The sequence below is a fragment of the Neodiprion lecontei genome, chromosome 4, assembly GCF_021901455.1.
Source record: "Neodiprion lecontei isolate iyNeoLeco1 chromosome 4, iyNeoLeco1.1, whole genome shotgun sequence".
NCBI classification, from domain to species: Eukaryota; Metazoa; Arthropoda; class Insecta; order Hymenoptera; family Diprionidae; genus Neodiprion; species Neodiprion lecontei.
The window spans coordinates 24,562,057-24,587,139 of record NC_060263.1 but is presented as its reverse complement, the minus strand read 5'-3'; the positions used below and the strand labels follow the sequence as shown (position 1 = coordinate 24,587,139).

Below are 25,083 nucleotides of genomic sequence, written 5' to 3'. Positions count from 1 at the left end.
GAAAGAGTTATATAAATAAAATTACCGTATAATTAATTAATGATTATCAAACATAATATTAATTATGTATATAAGACAATTTTTGTGTGCTCAAGACACGTACGTAATACATATTCCCGTGTGGAACGGAAATGGTTTTTTTTTGCGCCATTTTTTCATTTGCTTCATTCTTTTCCATATACTTATATCGTATTTGTGTATATACTTAAAATTAATATACAGGGTAAAGTTACATACATGTATAGAGACGAAGAAGAAAACCCACAGTTTTGATTGTTTTTCTTCGTTATTTTTTTCACGGATAAATAAGTTAGGGTTAGAGCTTGCTACTTGTTTAAAGTAACAAGTGAAAAGAATGATCGCGTAACGTTTTATATTTAGTATACATACCGACAGAGTACGTATGGAAAGTAAAATAAATATGTAATATTATCATAAATATAATTATCTTGGTCAGACTGCTGCGGTGACACACCCACTCGTCTTGCTTGCCAAAGTTTCTCTTACATTAATCTAGCCAGCTATTGACTATATAAGTATACGACAACTTGACAAGGAAAACACGGGCGTCAATAAATGAGGTACGAATGATGACGTAATGTGGATAAGCGTTCAGCTTGAAGATTAAAGAAAGGAGTGAGCTCACGGTGATCGTCACGAAAGGAAAGGAGGAAAAATATCAAAAGAAGACGTCGGCTGTCATCTCAGAGGGCGTACGACATGTCACGTGTGTATCATTGTCACGCACGATTGTGCATTTTATGTATATGTACAACTCGCCCCTCGAGACGACAGCGAGCACCGTAACGCGAAGTGTGAATTTATAATATATAAATATATACATCTTTATATCGAGCCCCAAATATCACTTATAACTCTCTCCTCATTCGGCCGATCCAACGCGCGTAGCAGCCTCTCGTTAAGAGCCCAAGTCCGGCCGGTTTTCTCCCCTGCAGCCCCTACGGCGGACACTTATCGAGAGGCTACCGATTTCAAGCACAAATACAGATTCTTACGCTAAGTTAACGTCGACGCAACGATGTTCTCATGATACGAAAACTAACAATGGCCGAGAGCCAGTGTCGTTCGAGAGCGCAGTGGATGGTGTTCGGGGCCCGAAGGGATTCGTTGATCGCTAATCGTTCAATCTTGTGATCGTTTCGTTTCCGCGGCGGATCCTCAGTTCGCGACCTTGACGAATTCCGGGTTGACGTTGCAGTTATCTGCGAATGCTGGATGCACGAAGCCCGGCGAGGCGTTTCCGTTCTTCCGGTCCACGGCGCGCACTCTGACGAAGAGGAAGGCTGCCACCAGGGAAGCGACCACCACGACCAATAACAGCATCACCAAGCCGGCAACGAAGCCTGGCAGCGACATGCAGATCGTTTCCGAATCGGTGGTACTCGCGTTCTGTATCACCACCGTCGAGTCGTTGCCCGCGTTCGTTCCAAGCGCAAAGTTCACGTCTCCGGGTGCGACCACCTGGATTATCCTGGATGTGTTAACGTCCGTCATTTCCTGGGCAGCACGTTTGTACACGTGGGAAACACCCAAGTTCACCGTCTGGTAGATGTCCTGAAACATAGCGTCAACGATTTTTCTTACTCGTGGGAATTTCGCAAACGAACCGTTCTAAATTCCGACGTTCCGCAACATTTTGTAAGAGAATTCTTCGAGAGTAACTGACGACGTCAAACCGATTCTATCGTTTAGATATCATCGTGACAGCTAAACGTACGGTTTACTTATTCGCCAAATTGAAGCAAGATAGTGAAAATGAAGCTCAACGTACCGTATGAGCTTGTATTAAATTATTTAGATTCCGGATTTTGAGTTATATGAGAATGATGCTCAGCTTTAAGCGCGTAGCGAAAATGCGGCAAGAGTTACTATATATAACAGTTTCACTCAGGACAGTTTAAATAACCCGTAACTTGTTCAAACTTCTAGAGTTACGAGGCTCCGCCCGAAATGCGTGCATCTGTCTAAAGTGCTCAAGTTTCACTGATTTAGTTTCAAACCGGGAAGATTCCTGCACGTTTTTACGCTTCGTTGCGTGATTTTCAAACTTTGGCGGCAATGCTATGTTATTCACGTTTCTGGTTTTGAAAATTAGTCTAATGTTTCCCGAAATTCTGACCATAATCAAGTCGAATACAAGATTCGACTTATTATTTAAATTCATATTATCGAAATATTTTTATAAATCGACAAATCCTTTTCCACCGTGTATCAAGAATCTCACGTTTAATTCGTTAACTTCTTGATAATCTAGATGAAAATGAGAAGAATTGTATCTTTCATAAAGATAACTGAATGCGAAACCATACTTCATCTTATCTAGACGATTTTGTACATAGGAATAACCTTCCAATCTTCACCTCTAACTAATAATAGTCATTAGTTTATGTAACACTAACCATAAAACAAGCTATAAACTTACAGAGAAATCATCCACATTGGCGTACACATCTCGTCGCCTCCGGGCTCCTCTGAGCTCAGCGGGAAGTCCTTCAACGGACCTCGGGCGACCTCCAAGAGTGGCAAGATTGCCCTCGAGTTCGTCGGGGCCGACGGTTCCTTTCCTCTTGACAGTCTGGTAGGCAGCTGCAGGGTGTCCTGGTAGCGGAGGTGGCGGAAGGTGGATGCGGTCATCCTGCGAATTCTGGGGTGCGCTGCTCGCCGTAGAATCTCCGGGCGTTGAGCTCGGGGACGAAGACGAGGCCTGGGCCTGCGGTGCGGGTACGACGTCGGGACTTGGCTCGCTGCGATCAAAAGATACGAAACGTGAAAAAGAATTCAGCCAAGTAATTTTCTCTTCTCATCACCGATTCTCCACAGGTTCCACCGCCAGAACGCGACCGATGAAAGGCGGCAATGCTTGTCTCACCTAAACGCTCCTGCAGGGCCACTGGGATGCCTCGGGTCCGGATAGGCCGGAGGAACGCCATACTCCGGCACCGGAGGCACTCCATAATCGGAGTTGATCTGGCCTAGACTCTGGGGACCGACAGGCACGCCATATTCCTGGGTGAGGCCGGCTGGTGCTCCGTACTCAAGACCAGGATGACCGCACTTGGGCTCCGGGCAGTTGTACCGGCAGACTTGAATCACGCACTGGAAATGGACGTTCATGCTGTCCGGGAACTTGAACGCTTGGAAGTAGGCGAAACTGACCACGGATGCACTCGGCCCGAAGTTCTTTATCTTTTGGAACCTGGAGATGAATGGTTGTGTACACACTCGTGTCGCGTCGCAACTTTTTTCAACCAGTCTCGTAAGTAATTGTAAGTACAAATGTCTGGTATACAATCATATTACGTTGGTATATCTGTTCTTTACTCTGATCCCTGTTTTCTTAAGAAGTGTCGTTTTTATTGTTTCACTGTGTAAACGCGAGAAGTTACAAAGTAATGCGTGAGAATTTTTGTTCTTCATATCTGAACCCTTGCTCCGAAAATTGTCGTTTCTACTGTCTCGCAGTGAGCCCGATTTGTCGTTATACTTTAATGAATTGCTAGACCGTGACGGAGAATGTTACGAAAGATGCTCTTACCTGGACATAATCTTGGGTCGAACAACGCATCCATACTGATCAACGAGTTGAATCGGAGCCCTCTTGCCGTCGTGAGCCACGCAGTTCCTTACAAGCATGTCGAACTTATTCTCATCATCCTTGATAGCTAGGACCATGGTCATGGTCTGTCCGATCTTGACGATTCCAGATACTTCAGAGGCCCAGGGTCCCTTGCCGACCTGGATCTGCATCCAGCACTGAAGATTGTCGCCGAGGAAGTTGGCCGTGACGGCGTGGAGCATGTCGACTTGGAAGGGCCTGAAGGTGACGGCCTTCTCGTAGAAGTCGTACCACGTGCAGCGGAGCTTGCGGGCCTGATCCCAGACCTCCTGGACGTAGTGGTCGTACTGGATGATTATCGTGTTCTCGACGTAGCTGCCCGAGGGCGTCGGCGCTCCGTAGGCGGCGACGTTGTGATTGGCGGACGAGCTCATGCCGCAGGATTTCAGGTATATCTCGAAGGTCGCGCTGAGGTGACCCGTGCCAGGTTTCAGGTGCACGCACCGAGGGTCCGAGTAGAAGCCCTTGCTGAATATCATCCCGTAGAACGGCCTGTCGAACTCGATGTTGACCCGCATGTGCGTCTTCTCGCACTGTACCTGGAGGTGCTTTATCTGCGGCGTGTCCGGCGACGCCAGGGGCCAGTTCTCTTCCGCCGCGTGGGACTGCGGGGGCCCATATTGCGCCGGGGGACCATAAACCGATCTGTGCTCAAGGGGAAGAGCGCTGCTATCGACGAGGGGTGCTTCGCACCTCACGCTCTGGAAAACAAACATATCCACGTCTTGAAAATACACCCTAACTTTGGTTCACGTGAATTTTTTCGCGTCAAAGTACTTGAGGAAATGCTTTTTTCCGCTAAAGAACAAATTTTTTTTTTTTTTTTCTTTTATCACCACAGTTTTTCATTTCTCGACCTTGCAGGGACCGATGTAATAACTCTCCAAATTTACCGGGCGCACATCCGGTGCTGTGGAAATACCTCGCAAGTACCGAGTACTCGGACATACCTATCTTTCTAGGTGAGGCATGAGGACAAGCTTGAGCAACACGTGTTTGTATCGCGGTGGCGAAACGAACCCGGCGTAACGGACGCACGCGTTATGACCAAGTGTCTTCTGGTTGACCTGTTCGAGTCTTGCCGCACCGAGGCCGAGCTTCGGTCAAACGTTATACCTTGGAATCGTTCTTCTTTCTTTTTTCGTTATTTTCTTTTTTCTTTCTTACTTTGCCTTCGTCAAAATAGCCGCTTCAAAAGCAGACCCAACGCAACGGTACCGCGCAGAGCCGGTATTACGAGAAATACAATGAACGAATGAATTCCTCCGATAATAAAAAACGAAACGTCATGTTCACTGTACATAAGCGGCAGTTTAAGATACCAAATCTGTTTTTTCGCTGATTTGTCACGAAGAAATCTGCAGAAGCTAGACTTAAAATTGGCACGGAAGATTCGCATCGATACTTGTAGTGAAAAACGATTATTTGTTTGAACTCATGTCATTTCAACACTTGTGTTTATAAATTCTCAGCTAAACCGATGAACCGAATTACTTTTCTGATTCAATGCATGGCTAAGGACGAACCTATCTTGACAATTCAATATTCCGTCGTCGGTAAAAGCAAAAAAGTGGGAGTTAGTACAGTAAGGATTGAGACGTCGCCGTATAGCGCGCATACTGAATGCTAGATGGATGGATAACTTCAGAGTTATCTGTTACGTTAACCCAGAATGCGGTTTATAGCCTAGGGCGATAGGCGCGCGAGTCACGAAGAAGCCCCATGAAGACCGTCCGACTAGACGCCGGCAGTGTTTTACTATACACGGGGCCGTCCGATTATCTCAATTCGGTATAGTAATTTTTTTGCCCGAGGTAACTCTCAAATTAACCTAATTCATCGATTCTAACCGAACTTTATAATTCGGTTGAAACGGTTTTCTGCCTGTAATTCGAAGCGACTTCTCCGTAATAAAAATTTATTCACAAATGGTTGTAGTTTTAGTATCCGTGTCTTTGACGAAAAATAATTAATTATAAAAAAAAAAAAAAAAAAAATTGTAAAAATATTTTCTTGTCTATGAACTCTCTTTGGGTTTTTAACGAAATTTCGATCAGTATTTGCTGTGCCAATTTTTTATAAGAAACTGATGAGACATGCACGTTTGATTCGAAGTTCCTGCTTTATGAATTGGATTTTCAAGATCGATCATTCAATTCGTTAAACGTGTCAAATCGAATTGGATGTTCCAATATAGCCGGTAGCGCATAAATTTGGAAACCGAAGTGGTCGATGAGTGACGAAAGTTTCACGGTGAGCGGCGCTTACTGGCGCAGCTGGAAAGATCGTTTATAATCTCAACTGCGAGAGATTAGAGCGAGCGTATCCACCTGCCTGCGGCGTCGCAAACTATTGAATACATATTCATAAATTGCGTGTGTTCGTTAATTTCAAGAGACGACTGGTAACGCAGTATTAACTGTTTCTTACGCCTGTTCTACTGTAAGATAGATCCGAGTGTTCGTTACGCTGCAGCAATGACCTTCTTATCGTACACGTTTGATTTTTCAAAACTTTGTTTGAATCTGTGACACACGACCAAAAGTCCGGTAATGAAAAACGGCAGCTTGATTACAAGATTTATAAATTCGTAAATTGAACCTTGAACCGTGAATGGAAATGATTCTTGATACAATGTCTTGCCAATCGGTAGTCTTCGGATAAAATTCCTTAGGATAAAAAGACACATCGAGACACGTAATTAGAGAGTAAAAAACTGTTTTCTGAATACTCATGAGCGACCAGACCCCTCAACTGTACGGGTTTCGGCATCCTCATGGATCTGACCATTCGCACAGTGAATTATCGCGAGAGAGGATATAATTTCGGATAATTAACATAATCGGTTCGGAACGCGCGAGGCGAGGATCAACGACGAGAGATGTACAGCTAGGCGAAACCGTTCGCATCCGATCTCCGATCCTTATCCGAAATGTTATTGCAAATCGGTTGTAAGATCGGATCGAGAGAAACGGGAGTCGGCGAGCGAGCGAGTTGACTGTCAAAAGTAGTAAAGTAAACAAGGTGCGATCACGCGCTATGAGCATAACTGTACTCAATTACTTTTGGGCATCGTTTTAAAACCTGGTCCGGCCACTTCTCGTCTTTTTAACACCACACACGTCGTTCGTCACTCCGACTCGCCGGCATGTTCATCGTGGATTATACACGCACCAGTTATTAGAAATACACCTTCTCCGGTCGGGCACGCTTTTGCTCCCCCGGTCAGAACCTCTGCCCCCCCCGAATTTCTCGCGCTTATCGGGGGTCGTTTGCATCTCTAACTCGCCACGGACTCGGTAATTCTCGAAACCACTTCCCGCGATACGCGGATTACTCCAAAACACGATACTTGTTATGCCGCTTTTTCATGTAAAATTAATTCCAACCGGTGTGGTTGAAATTTTGCTCACCGTAAACCGCGATGAAGCATGGAACTTCTAGCTTTTCCGAAATTCGAATTGTTATTGATTGTTCCAACTCGGTACGTTTTGAAAAATTTTCAAGAAACCCAAATCTTGGTTATCATCCATGTTAAATGTAATAAATACTAAATTTTCTTGGGAACTTGGACAGAATTGATAAGATTCAACTTATCAAAATTTGCAACGTTTCGTTGGTTTCATTTATTTTCCAACTTCATCAGGCAAGCTGTAACAAATGTAAATAAACTTTAAAATTAAGTTGCAAATTAAGAAATTAAGTTGCAAAAAAGAAACGTTGCAAATTTTGATAAGTTGAATCTTATCAATTCTGTCCAAGTTCCCAAGAAAATTTAGTATTTATTTTCAAGAAACTTTTCAAGATTTATGTTCCTTACAATTTTTCACCAATCCGAGGAACCAAGTCAGAAAAGATAATTCTGACGTAACTGAATCGGTATATCTATTCTGTCAAAATTAGTCTTATGTATTTAGCTTGATTTATTCAAAACGCATGTCTTTTTATAGGATTACTTCTAGTTTGTCAGAAAATTTTGAGTTCAATAATATCAGGAATTATAAAACTGAAATTTTTGTTATTCGTGTATAGGCATTTTCTTTTAGTACAAAAGTTGGTTCTCTTTTTTTTACATCGCTGCTTTAACTCTGAAACGCATCGACATTTTTCAAATAACATTTTTCTCAGGTTGTTACTCATTTGCCAATTTTTTTTAAGCTTGAAAAACGTCCATTTCGAATATTCACATTTCGGAAAAATCTTTCAACAGTTCTGTGTTAAACGACGATAAAATCCATATCAAATCTTTTATACAAATGCTGTCAATTTTTTGATTCGCTGAACCAATTGAAGTACATTTCATTCAATAAATAGAGCAAAATTAATCCATCCCGCAATTTTGGAAATACGTGTGAGTTTTTTTGAATAATGTTTTCAAAAGAAAGTGGTATAAAAAATTGTGCCACCAAACGGGAAAAAAATTATTCACGAATAATTTGAAATTGAAGACATGAATTTGAGATCGACTATTGAAGTAATCAGGTGAATTAATTGCTCCAACCAACTCCTTGCAAGAATACTAATTATATAGTTATATTTCATCACTGTGTGAAAAATATTCGAATTGATTGTAATTGTTTTAAATTAAACTTGATTGTAATTAAAGTATTTTACTAAACAAAACAATTCAAAACCGAATATGCAGATCAATACGCAACTAAATCATTTTTTCCTTCAAAAACGCTTTAAAATTATTTTCATCCGACATAAAATTCTTCCATTATAGTACTCGGCAAAGCCAATTAAAGCATTCAGGTTTCAAACTGATATAACAGCGTTCGATTCGGCAAAACGCGTAAAACAAAAAGGCAAATTTTTTCCACGGTGCAGGTCACGGCGCTTATGCATCACCGAGAACGCGCGAAGAGGACGGGAATTAGAAAAGACGGCGCAAGCAAATCGATGTACCGGGTGGGTAGAAGCAGAACAAATTGCCACACCGCCTGGGACAATAGAAATCGTCAGAGTGTTTGGGCCAGCCTTAGCTCCGGTTTGATTTCACTTTTCCATTGTCGCTTATCCCGTGACCGGCAAACCGAGGCGGGCAACGAACACGCGGACACTTTCACTCACTCGGCGACGATTCCGGAGACACCTCTTCACCAGTTGTACAGTAATTGTTCTCGGTAAAAGCGCGCGATAATACGGGCCGATAAGGCCCTCTTGGCCCCCCGTCACTTCGTCTCGCGGTTAGAAAGCGAGCCGCCTCGCATCCGGCTCGACGACCGTTCGGGTTAAATTTGAGAAAATCCTGGCGAGAAATTTTATCATAATTTTTTGTACAACCGGTTTTTATAACGCGCTTTTTTCCTTAATCGTTATTTCGGGAGTTTTCGGTGAAAATCACCGATCAGCGTCGGCTGATAGGCAACTGAAATGGCAGAACATACGTAAGATTTAGCTCCGATGTTATCTAAGATTTATTCGAGGTTTGTTATCTCAGTGAACTCGAAGAGAAAATTTTTTTTTTTTTTTATATTTTCGTCTACAAAATTTATTGATTCCTCTGTCTTCACACCAGTGACGTTCAGAATGTTACACGAAACACGTCACTCGGTGTTCAAGAAATTAAAGATCTTATGAGTGACTTAGTAGCGAATTTCGTATTGAATCACAATGCAATCCGGAAGGAAATTCTGATAAACTGTTACCATAGTGAAAGAATTTTTTAAATTTACAGAAAAATTCTACGAGTCTTGAGATAATAGACTTGAATAGTACTGCTGTTGGTCAGATTTTGCGAGCAGAGGTTATTAACAGAAATCTATATTCTCAATTGACTGTTTTTGAATAATTGCTCTAGTTGATCAGAACGTTGCATGTGATTTTCTGAAGATTTTAACTCCTAACGAAGTGCAGAATTTATTGAACAGAAACCATTCTATAATCAGAAAAAAACGCAAGACTTGGCAAAATTCAAAATTCTGTGTAATCGAAACGTTGGAAAACCAAATATGCTGAAATCAAGTTCCAGAAAAATTGGCGAAAGACATGGCTGAGTTGAATTTCAACACAATTTCAAAGATTCCATTTTCCAAAATTGGGTTACTGGCTAAAAACAAAACAAAAAAAAAATATGTTTGAACAGTCATATGAAAATTTAATAACCGGACGCTCTTTTGCATTGATTTATAGTAAAAAGCAAAAAAAAAAATCAACAAATGACAAGGCTGTTCCAATTCGGCTGCATCTCGCATATATGCCACTCGTTTCAAATGTGGGATGAAGGTAATTGCTCATTTGTCGGGGCAAAGAACGCGTGACGGCATTAAGTAGAACGCGTTTCATGAATGTAGGAAGTAAAGTTTCACGAAGGAACTCTTGAGCGCCTGTAACGTCAATTCTACTTCTCTCACAAAAATATTTTATACTATCTCATTTTTTTTCGCCGTATGGCTTACTGCAGCTTATTGTGAGGTGCGTTTTGATGGGAATATTAATGGATACGCTTCAAACCAACTATGAATAATTAACAATGGGAATTGTCGGTTTAGTTTGACGGTTTAGCAAATTCACGCCCCGCCGTGATTTCTGATTTGATCCACATTTTTTTACAATTTTTTCCCAACTCCGAAACCCACACATATTCTATTCCATTTTTTTTTTTTTTTTTGGCCAAGCATTATTTGTTCATAAATGATTTAGGTACATGAAGATGAAAATTCTATATCAGTTAATAATATTGCAGGGCTTTTTTGAAAAACTGATCAAATTTTTTTCTCGTTATTATTGCAGCAATTTAAACCAGTGAAAAAAATTAATAAACGAAGTATATCAAACGATTTTTAGTTATGATCCGTAATTTTTATAATAAATTAAACCAAATTTTAACCGATTTCTCTCAGAAATACTTGCATCAACAATTAGTGAATGTCTAAAAAATCGTCAAATCCAAGTTACTGCAATGTTCAATTGAATAAATTTGTCGAAATTGACTGTATAAATGAATGAAACAAAGAATTCTGAATTATCATTATTTAGTACAGGATTGTTTCTAAAAACCAGCCTAGATTTACGTTAGCCTCGAAAATAATTGCGAATGAAAAAAATCCGTAACAAAATATTGACGGACTTTTCGGGAAAGTTTCAACTGTGACACAAATGATCAGGGGTTAAATCCGAGACAGCCAAACTTGAACAAAACTCGCGTGCTCTGGAATGGCCTATATATTCTAAACGCAAATTTCTATAACGGAACAAAACACCGAGGATAATGCAAACGGTATATTGGCGTTTTGAATCGAGCCACTGCACGGTGCGTAATTAAATCGAAGTACCTATATACGTGTAATAATTGAGCTGAGACCAACGAGGTTTCATTCAGCAACTCGTTATACATGTTGCCTGAAGTCGAGTCTAAGATGAGTCGTGAGAATTAGGCTGGGAATAAATCCGGTAACCTCGCCAAGTACGCGACGGCTATGGAATCGTGCCCACCTCAACTGGCAGGGCGCGTTCTAGACTCACTTATTGTGGGTTACGGCTAACTATCCGCCTTTTAATTCACCATTGAACTAGTTTGCCGGTTTATTTATACACCTGGCAATGAGCAAGACTCCCCAGTCCAAAATAGCGACCCAAAAATCCATTCAACGCGCAGCGGTTGAGAATTTTTTGAATTTGTTTCATCAATAATTTTCAAATTCCTGCAAGTCTCGATGGATGAATGAATTAAAAATTATTTTTTTTGACTGTTCTGTTAAGGAGCCTGTTTGGCTAAAAATGTATACTTTTCAATAATTTTTTCACGACATAGTTGAAGATTTAGTATTTATCAACTTATTATATCACTAAGCTACGAAGATCTCTTTACAGATATCGATGCTTCGTTTTACATCGCTTCACAATTGTTAAAAATTAAGGAGAATGATTTTATTTCGTTTTAAAATGGCTCATTTTATTTAAAAGACAAAACTAAATTTACAAATTCTAAAGCTTAACGTTTCAGTATATTTTCGTTTTTTTTTTTTTTTATGAGGAAATTTCGGAGCTTACAAATATAATAATTTAAATAATACTCTACGCACGACTGTCTCTTAGTAAAATTAATAAGAATTATGAATTTTTGGTCAAACAAGCCTCCGTAAGAGAAATGAAACAAGATGCAGCTGAGATAGATGACTGAGTGACTGAACTACCAGCGGGTTCTTTTTAAAAACGGTTTTCCAAATCCCACCTTGTTGCCCGGAAGCCGGAGATTAGGATCGGAAGAAAATGTGAGGTGGAGACCAGCTGTGACTCGAATGTGAGAAAAAACTTGAAGAATATCTCCATCGGCCAGAAAAAGGTGAAAGAGCGAAAAGAATCGGGGCTACAGGTGTTTCTTTCTTTTTCCGCTCTTCTTGCGATGTTCCGGGAAAACGATTCTCGAAAAGCATCTGTTGTTTTCCAATTTTCATAATCGCTCGGGGACGCGAAAAAAGTTTCCCGAAGTCCCTTCGCCTCGAGGAGAGAAACTCAAACCCTCCGGCAAACTCGACACTCGCAGGATCTCAGCGCGTGACTTGACTCCGAAACACTATCGGCTTAAATCAAATCCAAATCGCCTAATGGACCGTGTAGGAATTCTCCTGAATAATTTTCTCGCATGACATTATCAGCCGATTTGGTAATTCTCTTAGTAAGAACAAAAAAAAAAAGAATTGAAACCGTTTATTTAAAAATTATTCTAAGTATAGTATCACGATTTTCAGAGAATGTTTACATTTTATGACATCTTACGTATGACTTTCTGTGTAATGCTCGAGAGTTGTCAAGTTACTAAAGAAATTTTCTCTGTGCCTTGGAAAACGCCGTATTTTTTCAAATTCTTCCAGTGGAACATATTGAAACCGATTCTTATCACACGAATGTTTGAATGTCTCTGGAACTTTTTGCAGTTTTACTTTTCGTCATTACCTTCCAATTTAATCCTTTAATTCAATTTCTACGTTATGTCAGAAATGTATAATCGATTTCGAGTCTAACCCACACAGGATTCTAGCGTAAAGTTCAATTGAAAGTGGTTAAAGATATTTTTCCGAGCAGTAAATTTTTCTAATCTCGTATGTTGCATATTATTCTTGCGTTCAAGTTATCGTTATGTTAAAGTACAGGATAACCGAAAACTGTTGCGACATATAAATATATAAACTCGTGTCATGTCTGAAGAAACATTTGAAACAAAGCCAGAACCATGTCTATAGACTAAAAGAAGCGATAAAAATGTTACGAGAAAAATGCATGGCCAATTAAAGAGACTCGAAAAATTGACACAAAGAACTCAGACTCCCGATAACTTTCCGCCTTCAAGGGATCCAAGCTTTTGGAACTTGCACAGCGATCTTCAAGTAAAAAAGTATCGTATGACACGAGGTAGCCGAAGCGAGAAGTTACGAAGATTCGATGAAAATTGCCTGAACGGCGAGAAGAGCGAACTAGTGAGCGAGATTCTTCGTCGATCATCAGGGCGATGAACAAGGCGTGATTATCCGGATAAAGTAAAGCCAAGTCAGAACCGGCGTAAATTTCTCGGGAAAGAAAGCTACACCGGTGATCGAGAAACGCGCGATCGTCGCCGGGATCGCAAGTTCGACTAGTCCCCACGTCAAAGCGCGGGTTCTCATTCATTCGGACGGTTCCGTCCGTGCCGGGCAAAGCCTGGAATCAGGCCCCGACTGGAAAGTGCATAGAGCAAAGCCGAAGGAGGGCGCTGCTGCGTCCGGCGTGGCGGTCTGACCTACAATCTTCGCTGCGTCGAGTGGAGGCGACGTACGGCGGGCATCGGGGTACGAATTTTAATCGCGGCTAGGTAACGAAGTCGGATATTACGGCAAAGAGGCGGCAAGTCCCGGAGGAAAAGGGCCCCGCGGGACGGTCTTATTTTCAAGTCATCATACTTACAGCAAACAGAAGTGGCAGAAGAAGAGACAGCGCTGTCTTCCGTATGGACCGCCGCGTCCTGTCCATCGTGTACACGTCTGTCTATAACGAGAAAATAAATGATAAAAACTTAAAAAATTGAGTCGTTACGGTTGGCTTGGTAAAAGGTTTTGAATATTAACTAAAATCAATCAACGATTCGTTCATGCATTCGTGTTTTTCATTCGGCAAACTTGAGGCGAAACAGATCGCCGAGAGACTTGCGATGCGTTGACATCAACGATTTATCAATTCGAAAGTACGTATCAAAAATCGTCCGTTCCTCTGCGTATGAGTTCTTCGTAAAACGGTATTTTTTAAACGCTTCGGAATTCCCGAATTAATTAATCTGAACAGCGTTGGGTGATATTTGAACGATGGAAATGACGAGTGACGAGCGAATAATGAGAGTAATTTTCACAAACTGTCTGGATAAATATGGTCCACTTGGAAACGAACTTCCGTCCTAAGTCGAACGTATCTTCGTCCGTAGTCCGTCGTCTGTGCGTGCAGTCAATGTGTCCACTCACTGCGATGCGGGGGTTACAGAGAAGGAAAAGGGGTGGCGGAAGGAAGCCGGTTAAAATTATTCCAAAATACAAAAGACCAAAACAAAAACCAAAACAAAAAAAAAAAAGAAAAACAAAAAAATCAGACGAGATATTCGTGCTGATTGTTTTATTTATTTGTATATAGATTTTTTTTTTTTTTGTTTTTTCACTGAACTGTATTAACGTGCGTGTCTTGTTAATTTACATAAGACAATGAAGTTTACTGTATTTTGAACACGATACTTGCACTTTTGATAGATACGTATCACTAATTTTTAGCGTTCATCGAGTCAAGCGCGCGTTGATTCAGGGCCCAGAAGGGGACTAAGGCCCAAAGTGGCTTTCTTGACCGCCGGGAAGTGACTGAACGGCGAAGAGGCGCGAAGTGCAGCTTCGAGGCATGTCCCAGTGACCTACTGTCGGGCCCCTTCCTCCCCCCCCCCCCCCCCCCCCCCGCCCCTCTATCGCCTCGTGTATACCTGTGCCATCGCCGCGCGCGTCTCGCGATGCTACAGGTGAAAGACGTCGCGGGCCCGCGATCAAGCGGGCCCGTCTTTCTCCGGGTAATGAGAGGGGCGCCACCTAGCGCGTGTTATACCCATCGTAAGGAGGTTGCCGATCGCGAGCCAAAAATCAACACCTTTTTCTCATTTTATAAAGATATAACCGCGCGTTGAGGATTTGTTAAATTATTGTGGTGGTAAATCGTGAAGACATCTTTAAAAACGCAAACATAGAACGTACTAGAATTGTAAACAGAAGCTTGTAGTTGTTATATCGATAGGTATTTCATTTTAAACCACTTGAAAATTGTTTTAAAAAATATAGTAGATTTGTTCAATTTTATTCTACCACGGCTTATTTCCTTCAGTAGACTAATTTGTACAATTCCTTCGAACACTTTCTGCTCATCAATTCGGCATGGTTAAATATTGAATTTTACAACGTCGCACCGATGTGGATTATGATTAATAAGTGGCGATGTTGAATTGAATACTGAGAAAAAATCGAAAATATGTTTCAGTGACTTTGTAGAAAATAGTATACCGAATGAAATGAGCTACTATAGAGTGAAATTGAACAAATCTATGTACACTTTTTTTTTACCGTTTCGACGCGATTTGAAATGAGGCATCGATATCTAATCCAACGAGTGTTTGTTTTATTCCTGTACATCCGCCTGTTGAATATATACATATATATATATATATACTTGACACTGTGAATACTTATTTTGGTTTCGGCTCATCACGACTGGGTGAATACCATTCCTATTTCAATCTGTGCCTCGAGTCACTTTCGGGTCTCGAAGCACGGTATAATGCACCTACTTGCAGGCTCTCAGAAAATCTGTTCGATACGTCTCTAGCTGAATCTACTAGGTCGAGTATAAGCAGATATCTCTCAAAGGACAGATGCGGGTAACATAGAAAACGGGTACTTGGCGTTTTATTCGAACGTTTTCTTTATATCCTGTCTGAAAAGTCCTTTTGACGCTTGTCAACTTTCTTCAATTATCAGATTAAGCGGAATCAGTTTGTGCGGAAATTTGGTGATAGAAATACCGGCATTCCGATAAGACACACACATTTTTCGCTAAATCCGTTTCACTTCATTTTCTCAGGTCGAATTGCATGATGCAAAATCATTGAGGTTATTCGAAATAAATATATAAGAAAATGATTTTTCATTCGTTATAGTAGAATATTGATAAAAAGTCTGTTTATTTCATTTGAATAAATGCGTTAGTACGTATTTTTTCGAATCACGCGCTTACGTTGTGTTAAAGGATCTACACATTTTGTTATACCCTAGGTGTTCTACTGAATAATTAAAGGATATGAAAATTTCATGAAATCGTAAGACATTTCTCAGAAATATTGTTACGTAATAAGCTTGCGCAACGCGTACAGTACAGAATGCATAAATGCAAGTACTTATCGTGGGTGAAAACGAACTGACCCACATTCTCACCCGCATATGTGCGACCATATCGCGCAATTATTGAACCCACTAACCGACCCAACGACCACCCAAGGCGGAAGCAGAGCTTTTACGAAAACAGCTTATGCTCAGATAACGTTAAAAATGTGGAACGTGAAAGTGTCTAGAAACAGATTTCAGACGGCGAAATGAATAACGGCGGTCTGAATCCTGACTCGAGTTATTCAGGGGAATATTTATGCCTCGTTGTGTCAACATTGCTAATTTTATTTAACATTTTTTCCGTGAATTTCGATCGGTTGATATTTTGACAAGAGATAATAGCCGATTTTCAAACAACTTTATAGGATCTTAGAAAATAGAGGAGTGTATTTTCGAAAAATCCAAATTAATACTGACGTTTTCGAGGCTTGAAATTTTTAACAAATAAGGCAATCGGTACACTTTCTCATCTACAGCTGCTTGTATATCGAGTGCCTAAATCCGAAGTTACGGTCCGTAAAAAACCGTCAAAACAGGCCAATTCAGACATGTGCCCTCAAGGTATGACTGGCTTCAACGGCTCTTATATCTTCGCGGTAAATCATTAATGCGAACAAGTTTCTTAATGTGACAAGTTGGTTTTTTTCTTCCGCGCTGCGTGTATATTTCTTTCCTTTTCTTCCTCGTCATTATTTACACGTCGTGTGTTCCGTTCGGTATTCTTGTAACTATTTTTCCTCCATTCGTATTACGTCTACGTCTTTACAGAATTTATAAAAGTTAACAATGGCGGTTTTATATCCAATTCAAGCATTTGAAAAATTCTGGGTGTTGAAATTTTTTTTAAATCCTGCAGCGGGGCGAAGGCCGATCGGCCAGCGATACAAGGGTGGCGTCTGGGAATGCCAGCGTAATCCTTTTTATCCGTTTTTACCTGACCGAGAGAACAGCCGCCCCCGTAGCGCACCCTTATGCCCCCGTCTTTAACTGCGGCCCAAATCTAAACCGGCCCAAAAAAATTGCCCCTGTCCTCTCTCTCTCTCTCTCTCTCTCTCTCCCTCTCTCTCTCTCTTTCTCATCGGCATTCCGGATCCCCGACCTGCCCCGCAGTCTCTCACGAGATGAACCAGCAGCGGACAGGATTCGGGCAAATAAAATACCGGGACCTAAGAGGGGCGAACGTGGGCCCAAGGCCCAGTCGTCGGCTCCAGGTGGTGGTCCGGGTTTTATCCGAAACGGTGAGACTCCTTTGAAGAAAATCCTGGGCCCTGGTTAAATTCAGGATTACGTGAGATTTTTCACGGGGTCCGATTCCCCCGAAGTTTCGGGCCCAAAGCGACGGAAATTTTCGCGGCGTTATTTGCGAGAGCACTTTGCGGTAGGACAAATATTTCCGCTGGACGCGGAAGTCCCGCTTGCCGGGTCAAACTTGCAGATCCGAGATTAAGGAACTAGTCGAGGAGCGGCGGGGAGGAGCGGAGGAAATCACCGACGGCGAGGGGGTAAAGTAAATATAAAAATTCAGCCAGAATTACTCCGCAAAAGACGCGTAATCAGGCCCAGCGATCGGGTAGCTGGATCTGCCGACAACCTTGCATTTTTATTCGAATATTCGCGACTCGTCCGACCAGCTGAGTCGCAAGCGGCGTTGACCCGCCAAATGGATCAGCCTTTTTCATATATCGCGAGAATTGAGTAACGCGTCGACTCGCGCTTACCGGTTATTTAACACGTTACGTCTTGAAAAAATTCTGCATTTTCTTTTGATTTTTTTGATGCGTTGTTATTTTTCGTCGTAAAAAACGAAATTACCGTCGATTAAGAGTGAAAGAATTTATTTGATAAAAATATGCATATTTTAACAAACGTATACGTAATTGTTTCACTTGAGAAATTTCAAAATCACTAGAAAGCAAAAATTCCCTAACCTTCACATTGGTAAATCAAATTTCAGTTGCGCTCCTAAGCCACGTGAAGATATTTACATTTGTTATGTAGTTTAAGCCTGAATTCAGTCCAAATATATAGTCCAAGTCGTCGCGAACTTATTCTCGGGATTTCTCCCGCAGGATACCTTCGATTAACAATTCAAATCCCTCCGAGGCCTGCAGCCGAGGGACCATTGCGGAACGGAATTGAGACGTTGACCCTTTTAAATCTCTTTTCTACTTGTCACCGCTGTTAGAAAAAGGCGCTTAATCATCGAACGCCACGGGCGAAATTCTCACGGGAAGAAGGCTCGCGAATGGAGAGTTCATTCATGGTAATTATGCCGAAATTGGCACCGAAGGCGCTTTAATTAAATTAGCCAAAATGGGAACAATATAAAAAAGAAAGATGTGGTCAAGTATCTTTGCCGTCATTTACAAGACGGAAATAAGAAACGGTGAATTTGTAGATGGTAGAATATTGCATCAGAAATATTTTCGAAATATCTGATTAATTCTTGCGTCAATATTAAGAACTTGAAAAATGGCGTTAGGGATTTTTTTAATGACAATCTTAGTGCTAAATATGTCTTAGATTTTTGATCGCAAACCTGAAAAAAAAAAATAATCATCGGTAAATTGTTTGAACAAATTTCGAATCTTTCGATTAATAATCATCCATTTTGTTTATGCTTTAATTTTTCATGGAAATTGAGTCAGGTTTAGGAATTAGACTATTTTTATTTCCTACAAGATATTATTCCGCATGAAAACGTTATAATTTTATCTTGCCAATATCCGCGATCCTCTAAAAATGATTAATCGGTAATTTTTTCACACACAAAAAAAATTTGTAATCTAAATGTGAATCCCAAAATTTTCGAAAAAGATATCATAAGATTAGTAAAATGATAAGAACGGACGGAATTTCATACTTTTTTGCAAAACGTAGAGTATTTTACAATGCCAAAAAACAAAGCAAAGAACATTCGTCCGGCATACGGTAGTAAGATTGTTCTCATTTTCGTGATAGATATCATCGCGCCTGAGTTGCCGTCCAGAAACAAGTCGTTCCTTTTCGCCCTCCGGCAGGATTACAAAGTATGCGTACAAAGATCGGTTCAATATAATCTCCATATCGAGTTGGCGCCATGCCCTAATCGCGACTGTCCGTCGAGCAGTTGGGCAATAATTAAAACGGCATATAGCCGGTGCGTAATGTACAATCCATAAAAGCGTGGAGCTCACGAGCAGCTCGCACTCGTCGAGATATCTGGGCCGGATTCGATCGTTAAATATGGTGAGGAAACGAGAATGAGGATCAACGAGAAGGCGCGGAAGAAATGACCGGGAGAAAGCGTACCGAAATCCTCCTCGTGCATCGGGTTTCGGATCGGCTTCGAGTACGCAGAGTCACGCACTAATCGAGGCTGGGACCGCCGCGGCGTCGGGCCCAAATCTGACGAATGTGTGAACGTTACGGGCGGCTAATCGTACAAGCTATGGATGCAGGTATCTAAGCTCGGCAAGTCGAAGACTAAATTTTTCTTGCTACCAGCTCGTGGATAACTTTCGAAAGCATCGCCGACATGTCGGGTTTCTGTGTCGGTTTCGCTCCCCCCGTTTAAAACCAACGACACGGATTACACGCCGTGTCTGCATTGTGCACCGCGTTCGATGCAGCTCGAAAGGACATTGTTACATTATTGAAATTTTCCTAAAAGTTGGCCACGAAGTTTAAATGGAACGAAGTTCTTGAAGGATTAACTGGGTTTGCATACATTGGGCTGTTTCAGATCGGGGCAATTTTTTTTTTTTTTTTTTACGCATTGGGGCATACGCCTTAGTTGTTGCTTAATTAAAAAGGTGCCTCATATACTACATTACTTTTTCCCGTTCAAATAACTTGTTAGGATTTATACTTGTTCCAGCTTCTGCACAAAATTTTCGGAAATAACTACCGTATAATACGGTTTGACAGTTGGACTGGCTTCGTTCTCAATGTAAATAATAACATATTTGATTTCATGGATGTTGGAAGGTCGAGTTCGGTCCACCATTTTGAACGAAACTAAAAAGAGTCATTATCGTTTTTGAAGATAGTTTAATCATTTAGACGGTCGTATACGTCTTATAAATGAGAAAAAGTAAAAACTGATACCCAAGACTGAGAATTTTGAATTGAATTCTATTTTCAGTCTTCAAAAATTATAGAAACGTCAGTATCGTTTTGGCATGCCGTTCAAGTCTGATTTGATTTGATACCATAGTCGAAAATTCTTTGTTAAAGTCTTTTTTAAGTTGTATTTTTCAACATTCTTCGCGTATAGGAAAAATCATATGACTATGCTATAGTTATAAAATAATCTTGGATACGAATTTGATAGAAAGAGAGTAAAAATTTTCATGAAGTAATATTAAATATGTATACTTCCAAGAAATCGATTCAGCAACTGTATAAAATGAACGGATCTTGTTATCTTTAAAAAGAAAAACGACATATCAGGTTCCTCAAAATCTTTACACTGGATTCATTCGAGAACAGGAGAGTAAAAAATGATCTCAATTTCACATCTTTATCGTTTGAATTTTTCGATCTTCGTTCGCCTTTTATTTATCCTGATTAAAAAAGCGTCGGACTTGTAGATTTCGGATGTCCGTCCAAGCTTTGCGTAATATTATATTTCCAGAACAGTTTTCTCAACGTCAGATTAAATTCCAAACGTTACATGTGCAGTTTGCGAAATCGATCGTTAGATAGGATCAAACAACCGGGCACTATCTTTGCGAATCTGTCTATACAGGGCACGCAGTCATGTAGTCAGCCCGTTATATCTCACCTTGCTGCAAATAAAATCCGTTTCTTCCGTGTAGGAAGCCCAAGACTCCCCCATTCAGCCCTTTGTACCTACTTGGGACAGGTGCACCGTATGACGTGAGGGCACAAAGTCCCGTTAGACTAGCAGCCATATGTCGCATGAAACCCCAAAAAAGATGCACCGTGCCTCGTGCGTCAAGGTGGACGCGTACGGACGCGTGACTTCTTCATTACAACCAGTTGAGTAATGAATATGAGGAAAATAAAGAACATAAAAGAGAGAGAGACGAAGACGTGGAAAGAATCAGGCGTAAGTGTGGGATCAGGCACCGCACGTAACGCCCATTATTCTGAAACCTGTACAGAGAGAGAGAATGTTAGACGATGGTGTCTAGGATGGTTTTTACCGCCATCCATGAGACTCGCGTGCGCGAACAATGCTCGTCGGCTACCAGTTTTTGCTGAACGTAATTTCTAGACTGTTTTAAATCAGGGCAATACTTCTGTTCATTTTGCTCGAACAATGTCTCGGAACGTTGGCTTTTGAGGGAGAAGCACATGGGAAGCACTTCGGGAGAACTATTTGTTGTTCGAAAAAAAGTAACGTTGACACCTCTTTCCATTAATTGAATACACGACATCGCCCTAATCTGAAACAGTTGCGTGAACCCAAAAGCGTAAGGTACTAATGAATTCCTCCATAATACCATTTTGGTTTAGAATGATGAAACTAAGAATCCGCGCAGCAGTCTGGGAAATTGGCCACGTCTAATTTAACTCCGCAACTATACGATCGGCGGAACTTTCTCGCGGACTACATTACGATTCGCATCCACGATATGTGTGTACGGCAGTCGGAGGAAGTTGGAGTTTTTAAAAAAACTCGGCAATATGCTGTTCGCAGTCGGCGTGTACGTAGAATCCATGTTTAATGTAAGCGATATACGCGAAGACCGTAAACGCATAACTCGTCGGCCGGTACGCGTTACAACCGGTTTAGCGTAAGATTCAGAGGCTCGTGACTTCTCTTTGAATTTACTTGGGTATACGAGCTTCATTGAAGCGGTGGTGACGCTGAAGAATAACGGAAAAAGTTACCGCATGGCGTTATTTCGATTGAAAATCACCCGCGCAGGCATTTTCAGCATTGTCTTTTGCCGCCTGGGATCAATCTTATTTCGTAAAAGCTTGTTAATTGCTCAGAAATACGTAATACGAAATCAACGGTGTAACTCTGATTTCCTCAAATCTGATCTCAAAAATGCTGTTCTCGTCTGCAAACAAAATTGATCACCAAAATCAAATGTTGATCAGATCGGATTTTTACTCGGGAGTGAATTTCACGAGCTATTCGTGCAGTTTTCGGCTGCAACAATTGTGCGACGAATCGAGAAAACAGGTATAAGACAGGTGTTGGATTTTATTTTAACGCGGTGAAGAGCGTTACTAATTAGAGAAAAAATGGGAGTCACCAGAAGCTGGCTGCAGCCCCCAATTAACGTTGGGACGTGGGATTATCATTTTCAGGTCAAAGTTATATCCGCGCTCGGAGCCGTGAAATGAGTATAATGCCGAGAAGAAGCGGTGAAACTTAGCAGATTGAGCATTCTATTGCGCATGACCGAGCTTGGCGGATTTTCAAACTGACGCGGCTTGTGGAGGTTACGTAGGTAGGTTATGCGAATCTTTTTAGGTTGAGAATATCTGAAATAGTTTACCTATTGATTCGGTCAGGCTAAGCAAACTGTTATTGCCAACAGACTGACGACTGATCACTGCTACGAGTCATTCAAACCACATAATTTGAAATACGCCGCTCGAATCGGTAAAGTTTGAGAACTCACGCCCCGTTTTGAGTAAGTTGGCACCCCTGCTTTGGAGACGAAATAATGGCCGGGGTTCGATCTCGTCGACCAATAGAGTTCAATTATTTTGCTTATGCGCAGTCGGTCGGTGAGCCTGTTAAGTTTCACCCGATTCTCTCGGTGTAAGCAGAATTCAATTCCCCTGGACAAAGTGTAAAATTAACAGTCGACCGACTCAAGCGACTGACAGTCGAGAAAAAATAAGAAAAATTAAGTCGTTACGATAAGGGCGAATCGTTCACCGAATAGGCCTCAGAGAAAAGTTGCAGTTTGCCCGGAACTTGGAAATTACGATTTCTGCCTCTCTCTTTGTGTTTCTCCCTCCTCCAGCCGCCTACTGTTTTCTTTTCAGCGCTGCTGTATTCCGGGCACAAGGCGAGCGTAAGGAGAGGAGAGAGAGAGAGAGAGGAGAAAGGGAGAGAGAAAGAGAACAGACGCTGCTGACACACTGACTCGCTACCCCACATATCAGCTCGGCACTTGACTGCCGTCGAGGGAGAAGGGAGATAACATCCACAATCACGAGTGCAATTTAGCACTCCGATATTACGAAGCCATAAATACCCGTGTATGCACTTTTATTCCTTCGTCGCAATTGATTTTTATCGTCCGGTTAGTTTCGCTAGCCTCATAAATGATCTGCATTACCCGATGAAATTCAGCTTCTTCACCATATTTGGGGTTTTAATTTGGTATCGGTATGAAAAAATTTCATTGCCTAGGTATGTGTGTTAATTCATATCTCTGTCTGATGAAAATTTTTTTCATTTTTGAATGACAAACTCTTCATAAATTGCGGCGGGAGTTAATAACGATGAAAGCCGCAGGTAATAAGAAGACGATTCTTTTCGTGAGGGAAAAATTTTTGTGTGATAGCTAATTACGCGAGTCAAAAGTTGATTCTTTTTTTTTTTTTGTTTGTAGTTTTATATTTAAATAAATGAATTTTGATTCTATGCATCGAATAATAACCAAAATTTCAATTTATTTCTTACGAAGTTGACTTTTTTCTTTTTTACGTTGATGAGTAAGTCCTTCAAGTTTTTGGTTGATAGCTAATATAGGTGGCAGTATAGAGTGAGCACGATGGGGGATTACGCTTGGGGTTTGATACAAGGAGTCCGTACGAACACATACAAGAGGTACGAAAAATGTTCAGTTTTGAACTTTGTTTATCAATTCTTTTACCTTTTCAGTTTATTATTAATTATTATTTTTGAACAAAAGTGATTTAAATGCGTAATTGAAGTTTGATTAATTGTTATTCACAATAAATGTTTCAGAAATAATATAATTTTTCTTGAAATTCGAAATATCGTTCTAGTTTTTACAAAAGCAAACTTTGTCTAATAAAACTATTTTTTCTTTTACCAGTTTCGTAGAAGAAATCAAAATTTGAAATCTATAACCCAGACTCAAATTTCGCGTTGACCGGTGTTATTTTTATCTATTGTCATCACTTTTATCACATTCGTAACACAAAATCCACCGCCAATTTGATGTTAGTAGAAATATCGACGAGATTATGTGATGTTATAAACTTGGAGTAAATTCACGAACCTTTTTTGGAACGGTAGAATAATCCTATGGCACTTGCACACTGTCACTTCAAATAAATATATTTTATATTTTCGGTTTGGAACTTGGTAATCTAGTTTAGGAAAGTATCGCACATACAACGAATTCTCGTTTGGCGAGTTAAAAATATGATATAAATAAATAAATAAATAAATATGTACTATATTATGTTAATGGTAATACAAGTCGCTTGATGCTACTTTGGAGATGGTGGTCGTTGTGAAGCCAAGAGACTACACCGCAGTCTATATACCTTCCCCTCCCACACCAACAGCTTTCACCAAAAACACGGCAAAGTCGAAGTAGAATTGTCCGTCTGAGTCGGACTCGAATTGTCATCCGCGTCCAATATCCGTGATTCGAAGAAAAAGAGACTTGACGTAATCTCAAAAAGTTATCTCAGTTCGCAAGAAAGGACAGCAGAAATTGATGAAAGAATGCAGAAATTATCCTGGGACTTGTTAATCCTGTCAGGGTAGTCGGTCAATATTTTGCCCACTGAGAGAAAAATTAACTTTCTTTTTTTATTAATCAACCTGGCCAAGCCTGAACGTAAACAGAGCGGGTTGAGTCATTTTTGTCCACCTCGGGTTTTTGCCAAGTCTGTTTCCGGTATTGGACCGGAAATATCACGTACGACGCGGTGCAGCCAGTGAAAGTTGCCCGACTGTGACGTTCCTATATGTATAATATCTTGTGCGGTTTGAACCGCGTTACGATATCGTCCAAAATCTAGAAATGCAGTCGTTTGGACTCGCAAGTTTGCCTACAGACTGGGTCTTTGAAAATTGAATTTCTCCTTCATGAATGATTGCAGAACGTTTCCAGTTACACGGAAAGTTGTTGTAACCCAAATTTTACTTTCTTTCGCGATCACTTG

The 25,083-nt window shown here is 40.9% G+C and overlaps 1 protein-coding gene across 4 annotated transcripts; it reads right to left on the bottom strand.

The window, feature by feature from the left end:
- Positions 1 to 7: 7 nt before the first annotated feature.
- On the bottom strand, positions 8 to 24,408 carry LOC107227347 (cuticlin-4). 4 transcript variants are annotated; one of them, XM_015668461.2, is made up of 6 exons: positions 24,186 to 24,408; positions 13,520 to 13,600; positions 3,557 to 4,338; positions 2,891 to 3,217; positions 2,444 to 2,765; positions 8 to 1,575 (listed from the first exon to the last, which is right to left on the bottom strand). In XM_015668461.2, the coding sequence occupies exons 2-6, from the start codon at positions 13,583 to 13,585 to the stop codon at positions 1,180 to 1,182; spliced, it is 1,893 nt and encodes a 630-aa protein (XP_015523947.1). In that variant the 5' UTR covers positions 13,586 to 13,600; positions 24,186 to 24,408; the 3' UTR covers positions 8 to 1,179. The 4 variants fall into 4 exon arrangements, with proteins under 4 accessions (XP_015523947.1, XP_046593080.1, XP_015523948.1 ...); XM_046737124.1 differs by lacking the exon at positions 24,186 to 24,408 and adding an exon at positions 14,336 to 14,464; XM_015668462.2 differs by lacking the exon at positions 24,186 to 24,408 and adding an exon at positions 13,963 to 14,149.
- Positions 24,409 to 25,083: the final 675 nt, after the last annotated feature.

What these genes read in the sequence shown, in the direction of transcription:
- LOC107227347 (XM_015668461.2), bottom strand. Translation starts at nt 13,585, where the DNA reads ATGGACAGGACGCGGCGGTCCATACGGAAGACAGCGCTGTCTCTTCTT. An exon ending in CGACCCAAGATTATGTCCAG is followed by an intron (nt 3,218 to 3,556) that starts GTAAGAGCATCT and finishes ATTCATCTCCAG; the next exon opens with GTTCCAAAAGATAAAGAACT. An exon ending in CCAATGTGGATGATTTCTCT is followed by an intron (nt 1,576 to 2,443) that starts GTAAGTTTATAG and finishes GCTATGTTTCAG; the next exon opens with GACATCTACCAGACGGTGAA.